Source organism: Diaporthe amygdali (assembly GCF_026229845.1).
Source record: "Diaporthe amygdali strain CAA958 chromosome Unknown NODE_4_length_2575358_cov_65_588622, whole genome shotgun sequence".
In the NCBI taxonomy this organism is placed as follows: Eukaryota; Fungi; Ascomycota; class Sordariomycetes; order Diaporthales; family Diaporthaceae; genus Diaporthe; species Diaporthe amygdali.
In genome coordinates, this window is record NW_026517024.1 from 1,064,997 (window position 1) to 1,088,596 (window position 23,600).

General features: G+C 50.4%; 7 protein-coding genes across 7 annotated transcripts; 4 read left to right on the top strand and 3 right to left on the bottom strand.

Annotated features, from left to right (window-relative positions):
• Positions 1–1,818: 1,818 nt before the first annotated feature.
• Positions 1,819–4,598, top strand: J7T55_008519 (fusicoccadiene synthase; the record flags this gene model as incomplete). The annotated part of the gene is made up of 9 exons (XM_053138844.1): positions 1,819–2,095; positions 2,196–2,224; positions 2,294–2,571; positions 2,655–3,324; positions 3,417–3,577; positions 3,647–3,810; positions 3,887–3,988; positions 4,046–4,206; positions 4,281–4,598. The coding sequence occupies 9 exons, from the start codon at positions 1,819–1,821 to the stop codon at positions 4,596–4,598; spliced, it is 2,160 nt and encodes a 719-aa protein (XP_052997794.1).
• Positions 4,599–6,177: 1,579 nt separating this feature from the next.
• Positions 6,178–7,668, top strand: J7T55_008520 (Alpha-ketoglutarate-dependent dioxygenase fc-dox; the record flags this gene model as incomplete). Its single annotated transcript, XM_053138845.1, has 5 exons — positions 6,178–6,231; positions 6,300–6,342; positions 6,413–6,600; positions 6,674–7,210; positions 7,291–7,668. The coding sequence occupies 5 exons, from the start codon at positions 6,178–6,180 to the stop codon at positions 7,666–7,668; spliced, it is 1,200 nt and encodes a 399-aa protein (XP_052997795.1).
• A 606-nt stretch (positions 7,669–8,274) lies between these two features.
• J7T55_008521 (Cytochrome PaP450-1) lies at positions 8,275–10,034 on the bottom strand (the record flags this gene model as incomplete). The annotated part of the gene is made up of 5 exons (XM_053138846.1): positions 8,275–8,434; positions 8,487–8,679; positions 8,731–9,642; positions 9,696–9,894; positions 9,963–10,034. 5 exons carry the CDS (start codon positions 10,032–10,034, stop codon positions 8,275–8,277), a joined length of 1,536 nt encoding a protein of 511 aa, XP_052997796.1.
• A 784-nt stretch (positions 10,035–10,818) lies between these two features.
• J7T55_008522 (Short-chain dehydrogenase/reductase) lies at positions 10,819–12,011 on the top strand (the record flags this gene model as incomplete). The annotated part of the gene is made up of 2 exons (XM_053138847.1): positions 10,819–11,689; positions 11,944–12,011. 2 exons carry the CDS (start codon positions 10,819–10,821, stop codon positions 12,009–12,011), a joined length of 939 nt encoding a protein of 312 aa, XP_052997797.1.
• Positions 12,012–12,128: 117 nt separating this feature from the next.
• Positions 12,129–16,711, bottom strand: J7T55_008523 (uncharacterized protein; the record flags this gene model as incomplete). The annotated part of the gene is made up of 7 exons (XM_053138848.1): positions 12,129–12,325; positions 12,552–13,881; positions 14,052–15,786; positions 15,860–16,045; positions 16,202–16,330; positions 16,518–16,613; positions 16,668–16,711. The coding sequence occupies 7 exons, from the start codon at positions 16,709–16,711 to the stop codon at positions 12,129–12,131; spliced, it is 3,717 nt and encodes a 1,238-aa protein (XP_052997798.1).
• Positions 16,712–18,117: 1,406 nt separating this feature from the next.
• J7T55_008524 (rrna maturation protein) lies at positions 18,118–20,868 on the bottom strand (the record flags this gene model as incomplete). Its single annotated transcript, XM_053138850.1, has 1 exon — positions 18,118–20,868. One exon carries the CDS (start codon positions 20,866–20,868, stop codon positions 18,118–18,120), a length of 2,751 nt encoding a protein of 916 aa, XP_052997799.1.
• A 287-nt stretch (positions 20,869–21,155) lies between these two features.
• J7T55_008525 (cytoskeleton-associated protein) lies at positions 21,156–22,300 on the top strand (the record flags this gene model as incomplete). The annotated part of the gene is made up of 2 exons (XM_053138851.1): positions 21,156–21,549; positions 21,702–22,300. 2 exons carry the CDS (start codon positions 21,156–21,158, stop codon positions 22,298–22,300), a joined length of 993 nt encoding a protein of 330 aa, XP_052997800.1.
• Between the last annotated feature and the right edge of the window lie 1,300 nt (positions 22,301–23,600).

Below are 23,600 nucleotides of genomic sequence, written 5' to 3' on the forward strand. Positions count from 1 at the left end.
CCAAGTTTCTTCGACACTGTGTGGCTTGCGATAGTGTCCACCCCATTCACCGCAAAGAAACTCCACCTCTGACACACGCAAACTTGAATCCAAAGTCTCTTTGAGCATCGTCTCAAGACTGTCCTTTACGAGCTCATCAACCAATCGCAAGTTCCAGAGTTGTGGATCCAGAGCAAGCGGCAAGATAGTGGAACAGGAATCCTACCAGGCTGTACTCGTGTGCTTTTACTGTCCTCTACCTTTTACAAATATTTCGGTAAAGATCTTGGGTGATAGCTTTAACCGCTTGGTCCAATCATATTGTAAGAATCCTGAATTAGGGGTGAGGCAAGGGTTATACACAGCTACAAGGCGATATACATGATATGTAAAAGAACTGCACAAATAATAATCGACAATCACTGAGAATCATAACCCATCGCCTAAGCTAAGGAGAAAAAAGAGAAAAAAACCTCTTTCTCTGACTTTCTTTTAATATCGAAAACATTGTTACGGAGAGGGTCTCGATATCAGTCTAATATCAATACTTCATTGTGATTTCTTTGTTTCACACCTCTTTAAATATTATACAAAACTAATCTAAACCGCTAACGTAACTAATCAAATTTAGACCCTTCAAGACACACGCTGGATGTTTGTAGTCAAGCTCACTCCAGCATAATCCACTGATGTAGAGGATTGAATATCACCTCAATACTGGTTATTCCCCTTTTTAACTTCTTCTTCCTCTTTTTTTTAAAACAAAAAACGAGAGACTGAGCTCTTCCATTTCAAATCGTGTACGAATTTATATAAGTATTAATTATTATATTTATAGTTTTGAATATTTACTAAAGATGATCTCCTTTCTACGTATGGGGCCCCCTTTTCTTCTGTGGGTCAAGCACGAATTCTCTCACCTCACATTAGACAAGATCTATTTCAAAGATAAGCGAGTCATAGTAGTCACATCGGCCACACAATAGCCACCTAAGGATTCGTTCGGAAGTTGCCACAATGCCAAACTATGCGATTTATGTCTGATATTGCCCAGAAAGGCGGGTTGGTCACGCAGGCAGGTCAGTGACATCCTTGTTGTTGTCTGCGTCAGGCGCCCCAGTGGCAGATGTCACCCATGATACCAGCCTAATTGCGACCTTTTACTGCCAGGGAAAGTGTAACAGAATGCCCGGCTCTCAAGTATGGTATCATCGATTCACCACATTCTGCTTATCAGTACCTACGGCTGAAAGGATACATTGAGCGTTCAAGCTTCGTCGTGAAACAGTCCGCCCATGCGGCCCTGGTGATGGTCATCCCCAGCACTGTCCTTGACCCACGGGAGATAGTATCCCATACTGTACCTTGACTCAGATACAGTATGGAGCCACAGAGACCAACTTAGCGTCATGAAATCAATGTTTAGGATCTCCACTATCTACTATGCTCGCATGCGTTCGAGTCGGAGGCTGAATCTTCGAGCTCGGACATACCACCCGGTTAACCTGGTTCCGAACACATCAAGCCCCAGGTACTGGGAATGGAGCTGAGCTCACATAAATCCAGATTGAATATATCACGAGTGTATCGTGAGGCACAGGTCTGTTATATATGTCAATGTCCTCGAAGTTCTCACTCTAGGCAAACTCTGGAATCCACATCAAAGGACCACACAAAGATTCCTCATACATATATATCCCTTGAACATTGAGATGCAATTGGAGCACTCTCGTCTCGTTAAACCTCTTGTATTTGAAATTCTTGAATCCCGTTTTCACCTTCTTTTCAGTGTGTTCATCGTCTTCGTGGCGTGGGCTTATATTCCAGTCATCTCAAAATATGGAGTTCAAATACTCGGAAGTCGTTGAACCCTCAACTTATTACACTGAGGGACTTTGCGAAGGTATCGATGTGCGCAAGAGCAAGTTCACCACTCTTGAGGATCGAGGTGCCATTCGTGCTCACGAGGACTGGAACAAGCACATTGGTCCTTGCCGTGAATACCGCGGAACGCTTGGGCCCAGATTCAGCTTCATCTCGGTGGCTGTACCGGAGTGCATACCGGAGAGACTGGAGGTCATCTCGTACGCGAACGAGTTTGCCTTTCTGCACGATGGTAAGTGTAACTCTTTTACTTTGAGACGTAAACTTGACCAAAGTCCAAGACTCTCTCTGTGCCTGTATGATAGGAAGCTCACATGATGTTTTGCACACAGATGTTACCGACCATGTTGGTCACGACACAGTGAGTTGACCATTCCATACTTGTCATTGCAGGCTGCTTCAAGAATATCAACTGATCATGCATGAAAAGGGCGAGGTCGAAAATGATGAGATGATGACGGTTTTCCTCGAGGCCGCCCATACCGGTGCGATCGACACCTCAAACAAGGTCGATATTCGGCGGGCAGGAAAGAAACGGATTCAATCACAGTTATTCCTTGAGATGCTGGCAATCGATCCTGAATGTGCTAAAACCACTATGAAATCTTGGGCACGGTTCGTAGAGGTCGGATCCAGCCGACAACACGAGACTCGTTTTGTCGAGCTGGCTAAGTACATACCGTATCGCATTATGGACGTTGGAGAGATGTAAGTGTTTACATACCAAAAGATATTTTCTTCTCCTTCGGCTTGACAGTCGGCGCGGACTGACATATGTGTTTCTCATGCAGGTTCTGGTTTGGACTTGTTACCTTTGGGCTTGGCCTTCACATACCCGATCATGAGCTCGAACTTTGCCGCGAACTTATGGCAAATGCCTGGATTGCTGTGGGCTTGCAGAACGACATCTGGTCTTGGCCAAAGGAGCGATATGCCGCGACGCTCCACGGCAAGGACCACGTCGTTAACGCAATCTGGGTCCTGATGCAGGAGCATCAGACGGACGTAGATGGAGCTATGCAGATCTGTCGGAAGCTCATCGTAGAGTACGTCGCCAAGTACCTCGAGGTTATTGAGGCTACTAAGAACGATGAGTCGATCTCGTTAGACCTGCGCAAGTACCTCGACGCCATGCTTTACAGTATTTCTGGGAATGTTGTTTGGAGTCTTGAATGCCCACGATACAACCCAGATGTTTCATTCAACAAGACACAATTGGAATGGATGCGTCAAGGACTGCCATCTTTGGAATCATGTCCTGTACTGGCACGAAGCCCTGAGATCGACTCAGACGAATCTGGAGTTTCACCCACCGCAGATGAATCGGACTCTACAGAGGATAGCTTGGGAAGCGGAAGTAGGCAGGATTCTTCGCTGAGCACTGGGTTGTCTTTGTCGCCTGTTCACAGCAACGAAGGCAAGGATTTGCAGAGAGTCGACACCGACCATATATTCTTCGAGGTCGGTCAATCATGTCCTTCCAGCTTGAATGTATTAGCGTGATCGTTGCAATCAGGAACAGAAAAAAGAAACTAAACATTATCTCTCGACAGAAAGCGGTCCTCGAGGCGCCCTATGCCTACATTGCTTCCATGCCATCTAAAGGAGTCCGAGATCAATTTGTCGATGCTCTGAACGACTGGTTGCATGTTCCTGATGATAAGGTGGGAAAGATAAAGGATGCTGTCCGTGTTTTGCACAACTCTTCGCTGCTGTACGTATAGTGAACATTTTACGCTCTTTTCCTATATGCAAGGGGTCTGAAAAACTTACGATTTGTCAGGCTCGACGACTTCCAAGACAACTCTCCCCTAAGACGCGGCAAACCGTCGACGCATAACATCTTTGGGTCAGCACAGACTGTGAACACGGCGACTTACTCAATAATAAAAGCAATCGGCCAGATCATGGAATTTTCTGCAGGCGAATCTGTCCAAGAGGTAATGAGTAAGTAGCTATTTGTATCTATCAACTGCTCCTCTCGACCTGGTACCTCTGTATGGATGGCTAACAAGATATGCAGACAGTATTATGATCTTGTTTCAAGGCCAAGCCATGGATCTCTTCTGGACATATAATGGACACGTACCCAGTGAAGAAGAATATTACCGGATGATCGATCAAAGTAAGCTCATATTTGCACATGCCATTGATGATCCTGTCTAAACTAACGCCATCGCAGAGACTGGGCAGCTGTTCTCAATCGCCACCAGTCTTCTTCTAAATGCAGCAGACAATGAGATTCCCAGGACAAAAATTCAAAGTTGTCTTCACCGGCTGACGCGTCTACTTGGACGCTGTTTCCAGATACGTGACGATTATCAGAACCTTGTTTCTGCCGACGTGAGTACCCGCAGCCTGCCAATGATATGCTAGAGAAGAAAGCGGTTCAGTCTGACAAGACAATAACTTTGTAGTACACAAAGCAGAAGGGTTTCTGCGAGGATCTTGATGAAGGGAAATGGTCTCTAGCGCTGATCCACATGATTCACAAACAGCGGAGTCATATGGCATTACTCAATGTGCTATCAACGGGGAGAAAGCATGGTGGCATGACTTTGGAGCAGAAGCAGTTCGTGTTGGACATCATAGAGGAGGAGAAAAGTCTGGACTATACCAGATCCGTCATGATGGGCTTGCACGTTCAGCTGCGCGCTGAAATAGGACGGATTGAGGTTCTGCTTGATTCTCCCAACCCTGCCATGAGGCTTTTGCTGGAGCTTCTGCGAGTCTGACATAATGGCAGACGAAATCGAGATTGGAACGGGGCTCGCAACTCTGACGGTTGTGTGTTCTCCATCTGATTGCATACCGGACACAGCCCATAATCGCTGCTGCGATGACTTGTACATAACACAACGAGATGATGACAGTGCGCTTTTTTCCTCAGTACTGAAAGCAATCAAATTTATTTCTCTATTCACGTATTCCATGATCCCGAACGAAATTTCCCACGTTACCAATCGTAGCATGCAAGATCCATGCGGGCTGTCCAGGCAAAGCATTCACACAAGATTTAGCATTGAATGTCTTGAAAATTCCAGACATCTTTTACGCTGCCAAATTAGAACTACCGCAACAACAATCCCAAGTTCGACAACCAAGCTTTTCTTGGGACGGGCAACACCCCACAAGTGCCACTACTCAGGTCGCTGAGGAAATGGATCAACTTGCTAGCTTTCGCTTTCGCTTTCGCATCTATATCAGATTTTGGCTTTGCCTGGTCAAGGCGGTATGATTTCAAGTGGGCCTCAATCCATGTCCAGTTGTCTACCTGTCTTAGTATTTGGGCAGCCGAAGTCGTTGTACTCCACGCAACATAGTGTACTGTATTGCGCGAAGAGAGTAGCACAGTTTGAAAGTACGGCACGATATCACGGTTTACTTTGATTTCGCGAGTCAAGTTGTCGAATGTCTTCACAATATCCACTGTATCCATAAATACAACACTTTCTCGAACAGGCAGCGGTGACTGGGCGAAGATAGGGCTACGCGCGGGCTAGCTTGTGTCTGACATGGGGAGCCCGACAGACCTTGCTTATATCCGTCGGCTTGAACCTTCTATGCTCCATAGAGACACTTCCGGGTCCAAATGAAACCGCACCTCTGGCCAGCCCAGGCCGCGTCAGTGAACCTTGTTTGGTTCTAAACCACGATGGTATGAGAATCTTTAGCTCTTCGCAGTGGGACCGGCACAGTGCTGATGATTTTAGGTTTGCCTCTGCGTACATATGTGCGACGGTGTGGTACTGGGTAATGGGGCCGTATCTGAGGACCCTCTATTTCCAGAAATGTAAAGAATAACATGATATGGATATGCTATGAGGCATGAGCGTTGCAGCCTGTAACTTGCCGGGGAAGCCTTTTTCCACCAAACAACATAAAGACGAAAGTTTGACTTGACTCGCCTTGTGAGCTGGCAAGTGAGACCCTGAAGTGGAAATCGGCGTATCTTTCGTATCAGTGTTCTGTACTGAATGGAGTGGAGATGGGAACACAATACCCACCTGCGGAAGTAACCTTACTTTCACCGCAGTTGCGAAACCGAGCTATTAACTTTAGGAGCTTGGCAGTATTCTATGTATTCTCTATATGCACATAACGAGTGGAACGAGTCGCGTTGAAGTCATACCGCGAGTCATCGCATATTGCTGGAATATTGTTAAAACAGTAATTCTAGTATGAGGACGAGCTGCGAAGTGAAATACGACACTGCGAAGCGCTGGATAACCTGGAGGGTCTCAAAAGAAGTTCCGAATACTTCCTTCTTTCTCAACACATTCAAGCGAGAAGCGGAGACCTGGAACAAAAAAAATGGGATCGACTGCTGAAGACTTCGTTATCAAGCCTATGAAAGGCGAACACGGTGTACGTACAACTCACTTGCCAATTGTACAGTGATGAGGGTTTAGTAAGCTTACATCTCGGTCGTACAGTTTGGAGCTGAAATTTACGGCCTCGACGTCAACAACATTACAGGTCAGTGAGCCCCAGAGCCTCTGCACTGATTAGAGAATTCTGTTCTTGAGCTGAGATCATTGTATACCAGATGAACAAGTCGACAGACTGCGCGATACCATCCAGCGGTATTTGCTGGTGGTGCTCAAACATCAACACGATGAGACTCCGCAAAAGAACTGGGAGCTTCTCAACCGCCTCAGTCCCGATGCCCCAAAGTTCACACCGGAAGAGTGGGCTCTGATGTACAACCCAGACCCACAAGGTGCTGGTATCCTCGTATGTCCCCGACGTAAAAATACATTCCAGGCGCTACTTGCTTTTCACGGCTGACAAATTGTGTCGGGCTCAGCCTAAGTTAGGATACCTCGTGCTCCCAGGGACTGAGCGCCTCTTTCTGATGGGCAAAGGCTATCAGGGCGAGGATCACTGGGGTCTCAAAGATATCGACATTCCCGAAGTGTTTGCAGATGCTTACTACTCCAAGCCTCTGCCACATGAGGACTACCACAATGGCGTGGCACGCTTTCAGTCGTGGCACATCGACGGTCCATCTTATAAAATCGACCACCCCATGTTCACATCCTTCCGCATCATCAAGTTTCCGGAGGGCGAGCAGACAGTTGACTGGGCTGATGGCTCCGGCTTGACTAAAAAAGTCAAGGCCGGTCGCACTGCCTTCTTCAGCTCAGCCAAGCTCTACGATATGTTAACCAAGGAAGAGCAGGCAATCGCTGATTACAGCTGGGCTGAGTATATGTACTTCCCCTACGAGTGGATTCTTCGTTGCCGTGGAAACCCTCAAGGCTTGAACGTCGCCTGTGAGGGTAGGGAGGTACCCGATGAGCAAATGGATGCCATGCCCAGGAATCCCGAGGATCAGCTTGTCGTAAGTCATGTCAAGAGTGGTTTTTTCCCGATCTAAACCGTTTCAGCTTCGATCCAGATCTCAAGCTGACTTTGTGGCAGCTTCCACTTGTTTGGGTGAACCCAGTCACCGGCGGGAAGCACTTTCATGTGCAGCCTAACATTGTGCGCCGGGTCTTTGTCCGCAGCGGACCCGACGAGGAGCCCAAGGTCATTGATGACGTGAAGGAAGTGAGAGATTTCTTCACCAAGTTTCAGTATCGCATCATTCGACCAGAGAACATTTATGTTGGCCCAGAAGAAGAAGGAGACCAGTTGTTGTTCTTCAACTGGGGTGTGATGCACTCCAAGATTGATTACCCGATCGAGATGGGCACTCGGACTACTCATCAGGGATGGCTGGCCGGAGATCGTCCTCCAAAGGGACCTGTGCCAATTCCAGACCCCCGCGCTAGGTCAAACATCTATTATCAGAAGTGAGTGGCATGTCAACTGCCTCTTATCCAATGCTGAGATGTCGATTTGGTTTGGGAATTATTGTTTCCGGATATTTGAAAAAAGTAGATATCTTCAATCTCGAACAATATTTGAAATCACGACCTAGAACTTCACATTTTGACGCGCCCAATTCAAACCTACGGACCTACATAGCAAAACGGAATGTTGGTTTTCATGCTCAGGTCGCTGTCCAAGTCTATGGAGCAAGTTGCTCAGTTGAAAACATTCAAAAGAGAAGGGTCTCATCATTTGGCAGCGGTGCGGTACTCGCTTCTTACTCGTCTCTGTCCCAATGCTTGGCCCAGCTATGTCCAGGATATTCTCACGATGCACAATGAGAGTGGATCTCAATCAACTTATTCTGCACGTTCCTGATTTCCTTGATGCCTATGTACATACATTCGTAAGAGCTGCTCCGCTCTTGAAGGTCTGAAGTCTGACGAGCCTTTTGGATGCCATGAGCCTGTCCCGGCTGGACCGTGATGTGAGGGAAAATTGCTCTCATTCTCCGGAAATCACCAGAAAAAACTAATGTGGCTACAAGAACTAGGCTGGGGCCTGGAAGCCACTTGTGCAGCTTTTCCATGCCTATTGTCCCTCACGACTTTTGAAGCGTATCATCAGATCTGGCTTGTCCCAAATAAACCATGTTTTCTGGCTGTTCCAATTTGCAGACTCTGAGCTCAATTCTACGTCGAAATTCCAGAGAAGATGCCCCATGATAAGACGCATTTCAGCCCAAGCGAGACTGTGTTGACACGATCAGTATCCATATTGCAGAACGAAGAATGCACACATACTTGCGACCCAGACAGGCTCTGGGGCCGTGAGAAAATGGCTGGCACAACTGCAACTGGTCATCGGGAAAGCAGCCGTCGCCTAACCAGCGCCCAGGTACAAATTGGTCCGGATTAGTGAAGTTCTTAGGGGACCTGTTCATGGCAACCTGGTTAACAGCAACGCTCATATTGCCCGGAACATATCGGCCATCGACTAATTTCATGTTAGCGTAGCTTTCATGACAATAGAACCACATTTCCCTACTTTGAGATCCCTCTGGGGGCGTTACTCGGGGCGTGGCTCCCGCTACAGGTGGATAGATGCGGAGGGCCTCATTGAGCACCGCTGTCAGATAGGAATTTTGGGCAAGATGCTTGGAATTGATCTCCTGAGGTGTTTGAAAATCTTTGCGAATCATTGAAGTCAGCTTCTCAAGAATGTGCGGGCTTTTGGTGAGATAGAACAGGCAGCCAGCAAGCAGCGAGGCCGTGGTTTCGGACCCAACATCAAGGAGGAGCGCGACATTTGCAGTTATTTCGCTGGGTGTCAGCGCCTTGGACGTCTTATTTGCCTTTATGATGTACGACATGAAATCGGGTTTCTTGTCTTCTTTGTCCGTGGTTGCCTGGGCCATGCGTATGTGGGCCTGGTTGATTGCTGCTTGGAATGCTTCAAGCCGCGCTTTTCCGAAGGCTTTGATTAGCAGGCTGAAGGCTTGGTATTTGAAAGGCGCGAAGCGCAGTATTTCGACAGCGGTAATTCCCTCCTTGATACCTTCGAACATGAGATGAGCCAGTGGACTCCACTCGTCACAGGCGAGGGTCTTGGCACTGGCGCCGAGTGAGAGGTCCGTGGTGATATCGAACGTGCAATGGTGAAGCCACCGGACGGCATCTGTTGGTATCCCGTTGAGACTGCGGATTCTTTCTATCATGAAACCAATATGGCGCATCAAAAGATCCTCCTGGGCAAAGACTGCCTTCTCGGAAAAGGCACTGGACAGGACTCCACGTATGCGGCTATGGTCCTCGTCGGAGCTGGCTCCGAGATTCTTCTCACCGTTCGGGGCGACGGCCCCCAGGTAGAAAAATGCCTCTTTTTGCAGCCTTCGTCCACTCCGGCGTTTGGTAGTATGTCCATAGATGTCGTCCCATGCCGTACCAGCGTTGAAACTTACTAATTAGACTCAGCAATCGACAATTGACCGGAGATGTTGGGTATGCTCTTACACTCGTTGGGTGCGATACGAACTACACTTCCGTATTTTTTGTGAAGTTCAAGCGTCTTCCATTCAAGTCGGCCCGTACTACGGTAATACGAGTAGTACAAGCGGCTCAACCTTGCTAAGAGCGGCCCAGGGAACTTGCGTAGAGGATGAAGATATGCGTTGTAAAAGAGCTTGCTAAAAAGCAGTGTGAGACCCAGAACCTGCAAATTCAGTAAGTCACATGTCTTTTTCAGCGAATTGACAGCCTGAGGAGACATATTGCACTCACCGAAAAGCTGACGAAGGCTGCTTGGGCCCGGCTGCCCAGGAAAGGCCCATGTGGAAGCGAGACCGTGTACATTGTGCTGAATGATAGAGACTACTGGAATCTGCATACCCCTATCATTTGCCTGTTCGAACGGACCAGTGCTAAAGATCAAGTTTTGTTGCAACGAACACAGCATTAGATAATAGACACCGTATGTCCAGAATGAAACAGAACCTAGACACTCATCGTGGACGCTCGAAAACAATGCCACCACTTGACTCCATTCGGCCAAATAATTTGTTCTCCGCTCTTTCCGCATATCATCCAAAAGCTAGTCACCCATGCAGTAAGTATCCATACCAAGATTTCTTGTGGACGTCTATTACTGATCCACTTTAAAGCTTATCCGTTACTTTCCACTAAGGAGCTGTGGCCCCTGGCATAGATTAGGTCGCTCGCACGAGTAAGGACCTGCTTGACTCGGCTGAAATGGTGCCGTCTCTCTTTGTTTCCTGGTCGCTTTCCCCCTTCTCGACCATCCCTTGGCGTGAATGCTCAATATGCAGTTAGAGGGAGTTTGTTCCCTTGTTACATTCGTAGTCCCGGCTTCTCGGAGAGGTAGCCATGAGTGTGACGCAGAATGATCCAGGAAAAATTGGGTTCTGCTTTGAGCTGCTCTTGTGGTTGCCTGTTGTGCTCGCCTACAAACAAGTCGACAAATTTTCAGAGCCCATCGGATTTCAACTTGAGCATCATTTTCTCATAGCAAGACTGAAGGCAGAATTGAGTACAGACCAAATTTCTGAGAATTGGGCATATTTTTCGTCTTTCCGGTAGGCTGCAACATATAGGGGATTTAGAGAGGCAGGATATCACAATGTTCGGCAGCTTCAACTCCCTCAAGAATGCGTGGGCACAAGTATTTCCACAGGCACCAGATTTTACCGAGTCGAGCATACCGGATCTCTTAGGCAAAGTCTACATCGTCACCGGCGCAAATTCTGGCCTCGGCAAAGAGTTGTCAGGCATACTTTACTCCAAGAATGCAAAGGTCTACGTCGCCGCAAGGTCAGAAGCAAAAGCACAGGCTGCCATTGAGTTCATCAAGGCAGCACACCCACATTCGAAAGGCGACCTCGTCTATCTACAGATTGATCTGGCCGACCTCTCTGCTATCAAGTCATCTGTGAACGCATTTTTGTCTCAGGAAGCACGACTTGACGTGTTGTTCAATAACGCTGGTGTCCTCGCTCCCCACGATGCCCCCAAAACAGCGCAGGGCTACGAATTGAATCTGGGGACAAACACCATTGGAACGTTCTTGCTCACCAAGCTACTGTTGCCCACGCTTCTCAACACGGCCAAGAGTAGCCCAAAGGACTCGGTCCGTGTGATCTGGGTCTCCTCGATCGCCGTGAATTTCTCAGAGCAAGGTGGGCTTGACATGGACAATTTGGATTATCATGAGGACAAATCGGCTGTCACCAAATACGCAGTCAGCAAGGTCGGCAACTTTCTTCACTCGGTCGAATTGGCGAGGAGGCATGGGGCAAGTTCAGACGGCGTGGTGAGCGTCGCTTTAAATCCCGGCAATCTCGATACTGAGCTGGGGCGAGATCGTTCGTGGCTAGAGACCAAGATTCTTCGTACTTTTGTCCTTTACCTACCCGTTTTTGGAGCATACACGGAATTGTTCGCGGGGCTATCAGACCCAATCACGGCTGAAATGGTCAGAGATAATAATTGGAGTAAGTTGGCTGGAATTGTTCACTTGCTTAATGACATGTCTCGGATGTGCACGCATACATAAGAGGGGAGAAACTAATCGAATTTTTAGTTGGGCCATGGGGCCGATTCTGCCGGATCCGAGAAGACATAGACCAAGCAGCTAGGCCAAGGTCTGAGGGCGGGCATGGACTGGCTGAGAGATTTTGGAGATGGACTGAAGAACAAGTCAAGCCGTACGTCTAGACAAGTATGGAAGAATGACAACGTTATCCAGGCCACGCCTTCAAGAACGCTACAGTTAACATGGCTGTTGTTGTGACCCTGCTAAGCCTTGGCGAATGAACGATTTCCAAGGTTCAGCTTTTGTAGAGATCTGTTCATGAGCGTTGCTGATGTAGCCTATAATCCCCGTGTGCCCTTGAACAAGCCAACTCAAGCCTGGTTATCGAGTCCTCTTGATCATCGCATTTCGATAGGGCATGTCGTTGTGTCAACACTATTCTCTTCGCAGTAGCGAGGCGAGAATGCGCGGAACAAACTTTTCGTGGCATGCATGTTAAGCTCCTCCTTTGTGACCTCTCCCTGCTTTGAGCATTCGTACGCCATCACTTTCTTCTCGGACCGAATCAGAATCCCATCACAAAAGTCTTCTTGTCCTTTATGTTGCGATATGTCCAGAAAGGTCCGATGACTCACGACTATGATCGATGTGGTCTGAACCGTTTAAAGATGAGAAGCAAAGGTTCAATTTGATCGAACTACACCTATCTATGAATCACCACTGAAGTAGCACCCATGGCGGCTGACATCCTAGTACAATCTCCCAACTCCGACCTTCCATCGCTGGTACAGTGGTTCACAAAGGCACTCAAAGCCACAAACGATAGGTAGCGACCTCGAACGGCCGCAGCGTTATTGGGTAATTATCGTCCTCGTCCTTCTCCAACGCATCTTCGCCGGGGATCTCATCCTCGAGCAAGTTGACCTTGGTGATCTTCTTGACGTCCCAAGTCGTGTGGATAGCGGTGCGGGAGCGGCCTCCTAGCGACTCGTACAGGCGGATAATAACGCACTTGCCCTTGCGAGCGGGAAGATCGCCGCGGCTGATGTCCACATCATCCTCGCCTCGCTTGACTGCGTCCAAGACGACAGCTGGGTCGCCTACTAGCTTGACAGGATTTTCGATTGACAGTGTCTTGGGCTTGCGAGCCAGTACCAGGGGACTGTTGAACTCGTAGCCGGCGCGGACGGTTCCGCTACCGAGAGGTCCATCGTGTGGCAAGATTGCGTATCGGATCTTGTGGGTACCCATATCCGCATGCTCGTCGGGAGCTTTAGGGGAGCGGAGGAGAGATAGACGCATCAGGTTGCCGCAGGTCGCGAATCCATATTTGCTGTCATTGAGAATGGAGACACCGTAGTTGGATTCTGACAGGTCTGCGAATTTGTGGCAGCACACCTCGAACTTGGCCATATCCCAGGTTGTGTTGTAATGGGTTGGTCGCTTAACGATGCCGTATTGAGTCTCATAGCTGGCCTCGGTGTTCCTAACGTCGACAGGGAACTCGACTTTGAGGAACTTCATGTCCTCATGCCAGTCGACCTCGGTGCTGACCTCGACGTATGATTGCTGACCCTTCAGAGCGGCGGACAGACTAATGGTCGAGACAAGGTTGCTCTTTTCGCTAATCTTGACGCGGCTGGTTAGGCTGACACGGTAGCTCTTGTTCTCGCTGATCTGAGTGTCATAGACGGAGAGCTCCTTGCGGGAATCCAGGTGGAAGACCTCGACATCCCAAGCCTGCCAGTACAGGGGCTTGTCATCGAAGATGACGAATTGATTAGCCTTGCCCGAGAGAACCTCACGATCAGCACGGCGGTCGTAGAGCGATGTGATAACACCATTTTCGACATGGACCCGCAGCTGGTCATTCTGCATGACGAAAACTCCCTTTGACACTTCGTGGATCGCGACAGCCTTTCCTTCAGTGGATGAAGTCTTGAATGCCTTCAGATTCAGACATGGGCCTTCTCCACAAGCGATAGCGGCTGTGTTACCTAGCTCGACAAGGCTCTTCCTGGGCCAGAAAAGGCTGTTGAGTGCTGTCGCGTCCTCGATCGACGTGGTGTTGGTCGTTTCCTCACCAACGCCAAGGGCGGCCTTAGCGTCTGCGAGACACTTCTTGCCAGTCTCGTACACTTTGGCGTAAAGCTTTTAGATCGTCAATAATTTGGCCGACAAAGGGCAGCGGTGTGGGAAGGTGGGAGCTCAGTAGATGAGAATAGAAGGTGGACGTTTGGGCGGGCCCGAAACGTAGCCCACACATCTATCGTCGGCTGCTACGAGTGTCAAGAGCGGAGGGGACAACAGAATGAGCTTACCTTATCAGAGTCGTCATAGCACATTTCAATGCAACTACCAGGGAGGCAGTCGTGGAATTGGCAAAGCAGGACATTCTCCCACATGTCATCGATGTCCGCCTTTGGATATTTGTATGAAGAGTTGCTCAACGAGGCGATGGTGGCAAAGAGCTCGATAGCCCTCAGCATGAACTCACAGGTTCTGTTGTTGCGCTTGTTCCTCGCCTGTGTGGTATAGGTGCCTCGGTGAAGCTCGAAATAAAGCTCACCATACCACGTTACGAGCTTGTCAGCTTTGGGAATAATCTTATCGAAGAAGTCGTCAACTGAATTGCCCATATGCACCCGCGGCAAGCCACCGGTCTTGTCCGATATACCTCTGCAACGTCGAAGCTTCTCGAGGTGTTCCCAGGTAGGGCCACCACCACCGTCACCCTTGCCGAATACGAGAAGAGATGTGTGGTCTTGGTCCATAGATTTGTGTTGGCTAATGCTTCGTCTGACGTCACCAAAATGCGCGTCAGAAGTGTAGGTCTCTGCTGGCGGCATATGGCAAACGACTTGAGAGCCGTCTAGAGCGACCCAGTTGAAGGTGGTGTGCGGGAAGTTATTGATATTATTCCAGCTCAGCTTCTGGGTCAAGAAGCGATCCATGCCGGCCAGTCTGCATAGCTGGGGCAGCTGTGAGGAGTACCCGAATGTGTCAGGAAGCCAAAAAGTCTGGCTGCGCTGGCCAAAGTGAGACTCGAAGAAACGCTGGCCGTAGATGAATTGTCGCACAAGAGACTCTCCGCTGGGCAGGTTTGTGTCGTGCTCAACCCAACTGCCCCCAATTGGATGAAACTGTCCGGATTTCACCTTCTCCTTGACCCGGTCAAACACGTAAGGGTAGTACTGTTTGAGCCATTTGTACTGCTGGGCCTGAGAACAAGCGAAGTTCAGTTCAGGATACTCGTCCATCAGGTTGCACTGATTTGTCCAAGAACGTGCAACCTTTCGCTTCGTCTCATCCCAAGGCCAGAGCCAACACGTATCAATGTGGCAGTGTCCGATGCCGTAGATGAGAGGCTCCTTTTCGCTGTCGTAAACTTTCGCAGAGTCGACGTTGCCGATATACTCCCGGGCAATCTCACGAGCCTTCAGAATGGAGTCCTGATTGCCCAATTCGATGGTTTCGATGATACGGTTGATAACAGCGAGGGCCTGGTGCTGCTCCCAAGAGTCCCTGGGAAGCTCTCTGGCAGCATCCCCAATGATCCACATGTCAATACGGAGCTGTCGAGCCTGCACGTTGACAGCAACAATGTCGGCCTTGCTGAGAGGGAACATCCTGTTAGGGTCAGGGGGCTGGATGGTGTCACCTCCGGTCGGGTTCCCAAACATGCCATTGCAGGCCATCTCGACGTAGAAAGTGTGCTCCTTGCCGTCTAGGAAAGACTCCGGGAGAATCCACTCAATACGCTCGTTGTTGCCGGTCAAGCCCTGCAGCGGGTTGCCATCCGCGGACCAAACCATGCCCTCACTGTTGGAGTCCCAGTGAAACTCCAGACGCTCCTTGCTCCGAAGATCGTCTGGGACTGTGAGCTCGACCTTGAACCAGTGAGTAGTCCATGAGGGACCGAAGGCATGGCCGACTTCGGTATCCTTGAATTCATGTGAGACGGCATCTTTGAACGTGGGCCGCTCTTGTCCTGGAGCAGCCCAAGTAGAGAGCTTCACATGTGGTCGGCCCGAGGCACGACCTTCATCATACATCCTAATCTCATACAAGTCTCGTCAGCGGGAAGGAATAAGGGGATTTGGGACTGCAGAGACCGTGAGGGACTAACGCTGAGAGAGTGACCTTGCCGTACTGGCCATCCTTGTACTCGCGTTCAATACGGCCGAGATAGAGGTTATCGATCAGCTTCCCAACTGGCTTTTGAGCCAGAAGAGGGTAGTCGGCCTTTGGCTGCGAGAGCCGCGAGAGGTTTCGGTCGCCGCCCATGGTGTCCTTTCTCTCGACAGAAGCCTTGCTGAGCAAATGAGTGGTGTTAGTGGGCAAGCTCGAGAAATAGATAGCAGATATGCTGCTTATAGAAACGCCTGTATATTGTGGTGCTCAAACCAAAATGACAACGAATAGCGTATGTTGTTGGTTCGTGTTTGTTTCAAGCTCGCGAGGAGCTCACAGCTGTGGTAGTGATGTAACCTGCCTGGGCCCACATGAGCTCCTACGGTACACAGCGGTGTTGTTGACCCCGGAACCTTGTGGGACGACGCAGGGGCAGACGGCGCCACTGGAGCGTGCGGGGTTGGGACTACCGCAGCGGGGATAGACCGGAAATGGAGTACTTGGGGAGAGGGGAAATGGTTGGAGACATCTCTCTGCTTGTACCACAGTGTTCGGGGGGTCGTGACCACATCTCATGACCTCTTGAGGTTCACGAGCAGAGAGCGGCCAAGATGTGGCAGGAGTGTGGATCAAATTTCCCAAATCGAGCGTACAGGGAGGGGGCAGGCTTTGTCTCGAAGATGATTGTCTTGTCGGCCGCCTTGTCGTCGATAGAATGGTCCGAGTGTGACTGCTTGGCGAGAGGGCAGCTCGGCACCAAGATTTCAGACAACACGCCCACCAGTCGCAACCTTTCGACTTACTTCACTTTTTGGACTGTCATGTTGTCCCAGCGGCAACTGTCCATAACAGCTGTCGTTCGTGGCTGTCTGTTTATGGATGGATGGAGGATGATAATGGCTGTTGAAGCGAAGTTGAGGTTAGGAAGTGGATGATGCGGAACAAGGTAGGTCGAGAGCGTAGGTTGTGACAGCTAGCTAAGCTTATGTGAAATAAGAAGATGAACGATTGAGAGACATATTTGTGTAACAGGTCTGGAGGTGAGAGTTAAACGCTGCCCATGTCCAGGTGGCTGCTGATATCGCAGCCTCCGTTGTGACGGAGTTGGTGTCGAGGGCACGAAGACTTCCATCACAACATCATAGCTTGCCAAATCCGTGTGTCTGCCTAAATCCAGGTGAGTATTTCAAGCATGAGATCGGTAGGGCGATGGCGTACCTAACCGGGACTAAGTGTAGAAAGTACAAAGTCTACGTGCTTAGGCAGCCTTGGGTACCTAAAGACCTATCTGGGTACCTAGGTCCTTAGTGACCCGTAGTGAACCCATCACATTCGATGCTGCATTCACAGCCCACCCGAGTGCTCGGTGCGACCTGCCCAAGTCCTGAGTCGAGACAAAGCAGAAGGAGATGCGCGGGGAGTTGGCAGTGACTCCCAGAGACTGACACAGGAAGATCCAAGCCATAGTTGGAATTGAGGAAGACTCCCACATACCGCGTGGTCACAGGAACACATGCAGGTTCTGGTTTTAGTTCATTTAGAACACAGCCTCTTGCGATTTTTGAGGCGGTCTAAATTAATTGACCTTGAGTGAGCATACTATAAAGTATTGCGATAAGGCGATGTCTCAGCAGTGCAATTTCTTTGACAGAGAATCACCGAACAGTCCTGCACATCATAAACTGTCAGCATAATTTAAGTCTTGGGAAATATATTTTACCGTTCAAAGCCTGGGTACTTAAATACTTCAATGTCCAAGGATGACCAGGGATATACGTCGAGATGAGGGCAGCATGAGGCCTAGATCAACAGCTTGTTCACCACTGGCCTTCCGCCAAGTCGTCGGATCTCTGGGCAATGGTCGCTCACAACGCACGGTGTGCTATCACCAATACTTAAAATTTCGTTTCCGCTGATGACAAGTCAGCGATGACAGAGTGATTGAACGTCTCAGCGCAGCATACTGGAAGATCGATGCAGGCCGCATGTTGCAACCCAAGGACAACAGCAACCACATATGTCACCGATCGGGCATCAAAAATGACAGATGAGCATTTGGCTGCGGATCCTCCTCTGATATCGAACGAGAGAGACAAGTTCAAATAGTGGGCAATAATATCTTCAGGTTGCGATGATAATATGCGGAATCTGAACATAAGGCCTGTTAAAGTAAAGGCCCGATTTTTGGTAATTGTACAATTCGAGTGAAGGGTACTAGTAAACTAAGGTTTTCCAGACCACCTGGATAGACGTCTACCGGTTCTTCGACTGCTTCCGTTTCTGCCGCTCTCTCTCGTACTCGTTCGCTGCGTGGCCCTCCTCGCCCTGGATCTCTGCCACGAGCCTCTTGTACTTCTTCTCGTAGGCGGCGTCCTTCTCCTTCTTGAGGCGCAGCTTCTCGCGCGCCAAGAAGTTTGCGTCCTTGCGGAGCTCCCGCATCGCTCCCTTACGTTCCTTCTTGTGCTCCGCCCGCAGCTTGGCCATTTCCGCCCGCTCCCGGTCCGGGTCGTAGTGCTTCTCTGGGTCAAAGCCATCCTCGAACTTGGGAATGAATGTTTTGATGGCGAGTGGCTTGTGGTGGTGGAGCTCCAGCGGTCTCCGCGACAGCGTCGCAACCTTGAGAGCACGAGAGAGGTGTGCAGCTAGCTTCTCAGCATCCTGGAGGAGTGCGTCAGGAAGATGCGGTCGATTGGGCTTGGACGTGAGGAATTCCAATGTTCTGAGTGCTGGCTCGAATGTCTCGAAGAAGGAAGGCTTCCCCGCCCATGTCTCGGAAGCCGCCATCAGTAATGATATGTTTGTACTTAATATTGAGACCTTTGTTTCGACGGAGAGCTCGGCTTCTGATGTTCGGCAATCATTGCAGCCAAGCTTGCGGATCGCAGTCTTCTTTGCACCCTTGGTCCGTATCGCAGGACTTGGTTCGTGTATGGGGAACAGGCCAAGCTTCCGTTTGGACTTTTCAGGTGCCAGGGCGCAGATGGTATTCAATGTGAAGTTCATGACCTCTGGCACATAGCGCTTCGCAAGCTTTTGGTACTGCAAGGACTGGATGCACAGATAACTTCCAGTGGCATAGTCTGCCAGGTTAGCCGGAATTTTCTGGCCCAAGAAACGCCCCATTGAGAGCATCGCCGGCGTCGCAACCTGGTGGAAATGGTCCGAGGTGGGAAACATAGACCCAATCGCTGTCAAGATATACAAGTCCCCAACCTCCAGTGTCAAAGGTCTCTGATGTCCCATTTGTTCGATGTGCGAGCGGAACTCCTGTGCAATCTCGACAGGAAACATTTTGGCCAGAGAATGCACATGCCGAATCAGACTCTCTAACGTGACGTACAGACCGTCGCCAGAGACAGTGCCCAGGTAGGCGATATGCTGCACCAGAGCTCTGGAGAAGTTGCACAACTTCTCCTTATATTCACTCCTGAGCTTGGGGTGGTATAATGCTCGTATACGTTGAATGACAGTCGGTTGTTTAGACAACGGGATGTTCTCCACAACGTCGAGGAATTCAGAATGGCTTTGCGGGCACGGAAATGTGTATGGCAAGCCGTCATCTGTTACGCCCGCGTTGCCCAAATTTGTTTCCTTGCTAAAGATGGCGTCCTTTGTTTCGCTTTCTGTAAGAAGCCCTTTCGTGAATTCATCGTCGTCATCCTCTTCGGCAGCCTGGCCCTCATCTTCGCTTGACGTAAAATCAGCATCGTCAACGTCACCCAAGTCGGACCCATCTGCGATCAAGTCGTCCTCGATTATGAAATCATCTTCGTCGTCGAACCCAAGTTCTGTCGCAGTTGGACGTACTTTGATACCTTTGCCGAGGCCGAAATCAACTTCCTCGCCATCGGTCCGGATAATTTCGAAGGCAGGTTTGTTGTCATCGTTGTCGTCCTCGGTGTCGGCGTCTGCTTCACTTTCCTCGTCTTCTTCCGAGTCGCTTACATGCTCGCCTCTCATCCGCTTGAGCCTCTTCTCCTCCAGCTCGCGAAGTCGCTCAGCCTCTTTCTCTGCAATTTCTTCGTCTGTCTTGGTCCTCATTGTCGGCTTTGCCCGCTTGTCCTGCGTCATCTTCCTGACTGCAAGGTCGTAATCCTTTTCAAAAGCATCCCTATCCACCGCTGCGACGGGTGTCAATCCATTGCCGTCTTTTGTGCCGTCATGTGACTTCTCTCCATTCTTCATGCGCTGGCCCATGAGAAGGGAGCGAATGTCGGCTGTCTCCTTATCCAGCTCTAATCTGAGGTCCTCGTCATCTTCCTTCGCAGCTTGGCGTTCATATTTGTGGAATTTAGACTTGGCGATGACTTCCTCCATTACCTCCTTCTTTGACTTCTTCTTCTCGGGCTCCTTTTCATCGCCTTCCTCGTTTGCCTCTACTTGCTCTCGCAACCGCTTTAGTCTCTTGCGATTGTGATCCTCCAGATCTGACATATCCGAGCCACTGTCGGAAAACTCCTCGTTGAAGTCATCTTTGAGTTCTCCATCTTCGTCGAACTCAAAGGACTTGCCCCCGTGGGTCAGAACTGGCTCGTCGTCGTCTTCCAAATCGAACATCGATGTCTTCTTGTGCGTCTTCTGCTTCTCGAGCGCAAATCGCTGTGCGGCCGCCATCTCTGGGGTCATACTCGGGTCGCCCTCACCAAACCGTCTGTCGAAAATCCCTCCAATACGATTCCGCCTCTGCATCTCGACCAGCAGCGTCTCTTTCCTCCTCTCCTCGCCCAGCGCTTTCGCCATCCCAGGACGACCCACGATCCCTTTCTTTGGGTCGGGTTTATCGGTGGTCACAGCGAATTTTGGACCTCGGGCGTTTGTTTTGAACTGGAATGGGTTGAATTGCTCTCGAATATTCTCGAGGGCAGCGCCGCGCTGCAGGCGCTTCTCGTTGCGAGCCCGTCCATCCTTGGCGGTTGCCTTTTTCTGCTTTTTCGATTGCTGAGGCCCAATTATGCCCTGGTCGCGGAGGGAGGCCTTGAGCCTCTTGAGTTGTGAAGCAGGCATTTTGTGGCAAATTGGAAGGCTGTACGAAAGCCTCAAAATGTAGATGCAGATGTCGCGGTGATTGATGAAATTTCGAACCGTCCCAGTCGTCGCCATGCTTATCTTATCGATAAATTTTGGCGGTGAGAGCTTGGGGTCGGCAGAACGGGAGCTAGTGGCAGGCACTGCTTGGCAATTGGTCGTTCGCATATAATTGAGGTACTAGGTACCTGGGTTAACTTGTCAGACTCATACACGCCGCATCTCAGCCCAGCTTCACTGCTGGAGCAGACCGACAGGCCGCCACCATGTCATTCCTTACATATGCGCGCGATGAGCGCGTGGTGGTGGTGGGCCTGACAGCAGCCTTCGTGGGCGTCGTTGCCACCATGCGCGTGCTCCTCCAGCAATGGCGCGACGGGACCGAGATCAAGCCGCAGCAGCCCACGACACAGTACATCACGCAGGAGACCGAGGACTCGCTCAGACCAAGCACCCTAGACATGCTCCTCGGTCATTACAATTTTGCGATCCGTGAGGTTGCGGCCAAGATAGTTTGCGATAGAGCCGTCAACGACGGTGAGACGATTGATTATCTGCTTTGGGGAATCACTCGGCCGGACTACGATGAGCGCATGAAGAACCTGCGCACGCTTGCTTTCATCACAGACCCGCGTATGAGTTACCACCGCTGGTATACTGGTAAGTGGCGGAAGGGCAGGTGGCAATACTATAGAGCAGAAGCAACCGGACATCCCGATGGCTTCGGCATGAGTAAATGTCTCTGCGCTTCCGGCACTTGCTTCGTTATAGCAGACCTGGCCGACCTTAATTCAAACTGACACTAAGTACAGAAAGCCTTTCAAAGCTGAACACCACACGCGCTTACTCCGCATTCGTCCGTTCCCTCGAGCACTGCCTCGCCGACCGCGCGCCCCTGGAGAAGCTTGACGACCGATGGTTTGACGAATACGGGCTTCGCGATATGGCCGAGAAGCTCTGTTTCATGTTTATCTCACAGCTGATGCAAAAGTACGGGCCGGACAGATTCATCCAGGCAGGGATCGTGGAGAAGTGGTTGGCGAAGCAGAACTGGGGTGACAAGCCTGAGGAGAGGGAGCACAATTTCTTCCAGTACATGTACAAAACGAACAGGATCGTCGAGATTATCCAGAAAATACAGCAGAGTGCTATCGGCCGGGACGCTCTGGAAAAGGCGGGGCTCATGCCGAAGACAGTGTCGCAGAGCTTCGACGTCTTCGCATCGATACATATCGAGACGGAGATACTGGACGGTGACAATGCGGAGCCCACGCCGAGGAACCTAGAACAGAGTCCTGAGGAGCAAAGGATCAGACACCGACACCGTGAGGCCATGGTCTTGAACGACGGGACAAGGCCGTTGGGGCGGTCCGATATCATCGAGCGGGAACATCACACGCCACCACCTTGAGGGAGCATCGAGACGAATTGGATGTTATTCGATATTAGCTAATCGAAGGGCAGGCTAGTGCCCAGAAGGTCATGGCTATTCTTGCATTTCACTTGGCCTTTCCATTAGTGAGAACATCATCATCACAATGTGGCCATCGAGCGCGGACTTGACATGGTAGCGTTGGCATTGTCGGGGCCGGAGACATCGGAGGAGCTTCGACGAGTTACTTCGGTTTGTCAGACCAAGCCAACCACCCGCCCTTCGGAAGCAGCGACGCACTTCCAGACACGGTTTGGTAAGAACAGCCATTTCACGACGAGCGAGTCAGCTTCGGAGTTGGTAGCAGCTCTAGCCGCGTAGTGTTGAGTTGACAGGAATGCGTTGGGGCCAGTTGTCCTCACCCTTGGGGTGCAATGAGAGACACAATTGATAGTGATGGTAACAGTGACACTTGTCACCTCAAGGACCAGTACGACGGCTTTAGGTCGACTCCTCCGTATTTGACGATTCTGAAAGCATTCTCTCGCGTTGTCCAAGAGCGGATGAGCCCAAATGACAGACGCCGCATCGAACTTTGGAATGCTCGCGCGAAATGTGTCGCCGGGGAGGTGGCCCGGAGATGGACACCGGGCCCGGTCGGCCTCGCCCCACAGATAGACTAGTCCACATGCCTTTAGCATCTCAAAAACTTAGTTAGGTATCTTCCGATCTTGAAGTAACTTTACCTAGCCTGCATTGGGCATGCGGAGGAATCCACTCGATTGCCATTTTGACGCAGGACACCAGGCCTGTTGATCGGCGCTATTGAGGCAGAAGATGATGAGCATCTTGGGCTCAAATCATTGTGCCGGATCACTTCCCGACTTGGGCGTCATTGTCAATGACTGTCAATGGGTAATCTCCGAGTTGCCCCAGTCGGCCCAGACCCTGCTCCCAGGTGTTGATGTGGGTCATCAGGTCGTGCGAGGCCAGCTAGGGCTGTGCCTGGGATCCTGGGATCGTGGGGGGATGCTCCCGTATGCAGGGAAGCGTCCGCCGCCCGCCGCCCGCCAACGCCTTCTCCCGGGTATCTGGCCGAGTTTTGATGATTTATATTCAGGCGTGCGACCAACATGCCACATCCGAGTGGTCACAGAGAGCCTTGGATTAGTCCTCCAGACAATGCTGGGCACTAATCTGGGGTTTTCTCGGACTGCCTCGTCATGATCTCGGCTCAAGCCCAATGAGATGAACATTCTTGGTCAGAGCATCCCGAGGCAGACCGCGATGTTTCCCTGTGGCGCGTCTGTACCGTAGAAAAATTCGCGAACCGGTCACA